At 42.7% G+C, this 3,204-nt stretch overlaps 1 protein-coding gene across 1 annotated transcript in view; it reads right to left on the bottom strand.

Moving 5' to 3' along the window:
- Positions 1-861: 861 nt before the first annotated feature.
- The window catches only part of Klhdc2 (kelch domain containing 2), a 13,690-nt gene continuing 11,347 nt past the window's right edge, over positions 862-3,204 (bottom strand). The window contains exons 11-13 of the mRNA XM_021201766.2: positions 2,227-2,314; positions 1,278-1,330; positions 862-1,169 (exon numbers count right to left, since the gene is read on the bottom strand). Coding sequence (XP_021057425.1) covers positions 1,046-1,169; positions 1,278-1,330; positions 2,227-2,314 — 265 coding nt within the window. The 3' untranslated portion in view covers positions 862-1,045. The remainder of the gene's footprint in view (positions 1,170-1,277; positions 1,331-2,226; positions 2,315-3,204) is intronic.

The following is a 3,204-nucleotide window of genomic DNA, read 5'->3' as shown; positions in this document are numbered from 1 at the left end:
CTGGGCTCAAGTATCTTGACCTGTAATAACAGAAGTGCATTTTCTTGCTGGGCGGTGCTGGCAGCATTGGGGAGGCAGTAGAGCAGTAGAGGCAGGTAGAGCTCTGCAAGTTTGAGCTCGAGCTCAGGACAGCCAAGGATACAGAGAGAAACCCTGTCTGGAGTTGGGGGGGGGGGTCTGGAAGGGGTCAAAGGTGTTTTTTTTTTTTAAAGATTCCTGGACCAGTATTCTTCTGGCTCCTATCAGAATAGAGCATGAAGCCATACATGATCTCTCTGTTTATGAGGTATAAGCTGCTACTTTTTAGTTAACTGGGTAGTAGCCATGACTACCACACGTCCCAGGACTACACCAACACACGAAGGTTTGAGTAGTGCATTAATTGCAGCTTGGGCTGTCTAAGCCTCACTACCTGCCCCAGCACACACACCCAGGGCGGCAGTGCACTTTGAGTTGCAGTGCTTGCGAGGTGGAAACTAGAGGACTACTGATTCAAGACCAGCCTTGGCTACATAAGCTTAAAGGCTACATACAGATGGAGCATCTTCACATTTCTACAGTTACATTACATCCACATTATCAAAAGGTAAATGTTAAAAATGTTATACCCAGTCTTGGTATAAAAAGTCAATGCAGGGGCTGGAGAGATGGCTCAGTGGTTAAGAGCACTGGCTATTCTTCCATAGGGCCCAGGTACAGTTGCCAGCACCCACATTGCAGCTTACAACTGTATGTAACTCCAGTTCCAGGGAATCTAACACCCTCAGGCATGCAGGAAAAACACCATTCAGTATACATAAATAAATCATTTAAAAAAAAGCCAACACAGTAATTTTTTTAACTTTAACAATAGACAGGTACTGGTGTTAAATACATTTATTGTAAACTTTAGACACAAAAATAGGTTCTCTAGGCCATTCACATGCACATAAAACCCAGAAAGCTGCAAACTACAACAATGCATATAACTATACAAAGGATGACACTGTGTGACAAATACAGGTTGTTTTCCATGCAGGTAGACCAGAAGTATATCTACAAAGCCTTATGATCCGGAAGTGTTGTTACTACCAAACCTCTGATTCACGCTGTGAAGTAAGTGTTTTGGAAGGCAGCTCCATGAGTTGGCTAGCATCTCTTTAAAGCAAATGACTGCTTCTAAGCTTAGCCTAAAGTAAACAAGGAAAGTGAAAATAATTTTACTAGATAGTACATTAACTTCAATGAAGACTCATTAATGCCTTTAAATAGTCATATATCTGGTGCCAAATACTTACCGTACAAGAGATTTTGGTTGAACTGAAAATATAAGTACTTCATTACTGTGTGCCTAAAAAAAAAAAAAAAAGGAACAGGTAAAATGCAAGTGCTGAAAGCGGGCTGGTGTGGTACACTCACTCCTGTATCCTCAGCTCTCGGAAGCAAAGGCAGGACCAGAGCTGGGACTACACTCAGCAGTGAAGTGCTGCCTAGCATGCACGGGCCCAAGGACTGAGCTATGCAGAAGAGGGTCTGGAGATGACTCAGCTATAAGAGCGCCACTCTTCCAAAGGACCTGAGTTCAGTTCCACTACCCAGTTGGGGCTGTTTACAATCACCTGAAACCTCACTCTAGGGGGATCTGATACCTTTGTTTTGGTCTAAATGAGAACTGCATGCATATGGTACACAGACATACATGAAAGCCAAAGACCTATCACATGATGGGGGTTTGGTTTTTTTCTTTATTTTTAATTTAAAAACAAGCAGAGCTGGAGAGATGGCTCGGAGGTTAACGAGCACTGCCTGCTCTCCCAGAGGTCCGGAGTTCCAATTCCCAGTAACCCCGTGGTAGCCCACAACCATCTACAATGGGATCTGATGCCCTCTTCTAGTGTGTCTGAAGAAAACCACAGCACACTCATAATCAATCAATCAATCAATCAATCTTTTTTTTAAAAAGGTGGTGGTAATGCATGCCTAAAGGAGGCAGAGGCAGGCAGATCTATGAGTTCAAGGCCAGCCTGGTCTACAGAGTGAGTTCCAGGACAGCAAGAGCTACACAGGGAAACCCCTCTCTCAAAAGGCCAAAAAAGAAAAGCAAAACATACGTCAGCAACTTTCACCTCAATGGACAGAATTAACTAAGTATTGTCTTCATCCCATGGCACACATGTATGTATGCCTACATACACAAAAATGTTATTTTTCAAAATATGTGCTCGGTAGCATTGAAGGTGTACTTACAGCTCTATGATGAACCAGCAGATTGTTAGCACAACCACCAAAAACAATTACTTCTCCTTCATCGCTCGCACAAGCTGTATGCCATAATCTGCATGTAAAACAAAAGCTTGAGTTCAGTGTAACTGATCACTTTAAACCACACTGTAGAGCTGGCGATAGACATAGAGACTTCAAGACAGTTCAGACCAAATCTTCCATAGAAAAGTTGCTTTTAAGGCCGGCCTTGGTGGTGTACACCTTCAGTCCCAGTACTGTGGAGGAGGCAGGTGGTTCTCTGGGAATCCCAGGCCAATCTGGTCTACATATGTTCCAGGCCAGCGAGGGCTACTTTTTAAAGATTTATTTATTTTATGTATATGAGTGCTCTGTCTTCAGACACACCAGGAAGAGGAATTGAATTCCATTACAGATAGTTGTAATCTATAATTAGGTACTTTTAACCAAACAATCTAGGTCTTTGTTAACAATTAAAGAAAATTCTTGGACTGGCAAGATGGCTCAGTGGTTAAGAGCACGGACTGTTCTTCTGAAGGTTCGCAAATTCCAGCAACCACATGGTGGCTCAGAACCATCTGTAATGAGATCTGATGCCCTCTTCTGGGGTGTCTGAAGATAGCTACAGTGAACTTACATAGAATAGATAAATCTTTAAAAAGAGAGGAAAAAAAAAAGGAAGAAAATTCTTATGGGAGCTAAAGAGCGGCAAGGTGAGCTGGCCTCACAGTATCTGAGAACAGTGGAAACTCCAAAGCATGCTAAACTGGATGGTTGTATGGAAAGTCATCTCTGTCAATGTCTTAGCAGCATGACTGTGCTTGGGCTAGAAGCTTGGATGAAAAAGTGAGGTTGGAACATTTAAATTCACCGTAAATACCAATGCCAAGTATATACTTGCCTGTAGCAATTTCTTTTGCAATTAAGGTGACTCTTATGCTTAAAAAAAGGGGGGGGGGGCTGGTGAGATGGCTCAGCAGGTAA

Source organism: Mus pahari, chromosome 7 (genome assembly GCF_900095145.1).
Source record: "Mus pahari chromosome 7, PAHARI_EIJ_v1.1, whole genome shotgun sequence".
NCBI lineage: Eukaryota > Metazoa > Chordata > Mammalia > Rodentia > Muridae > Mus > Mus pahari.
This window is presented reverse-complemented; position numbering and strand designations above follow the sequence as displayed.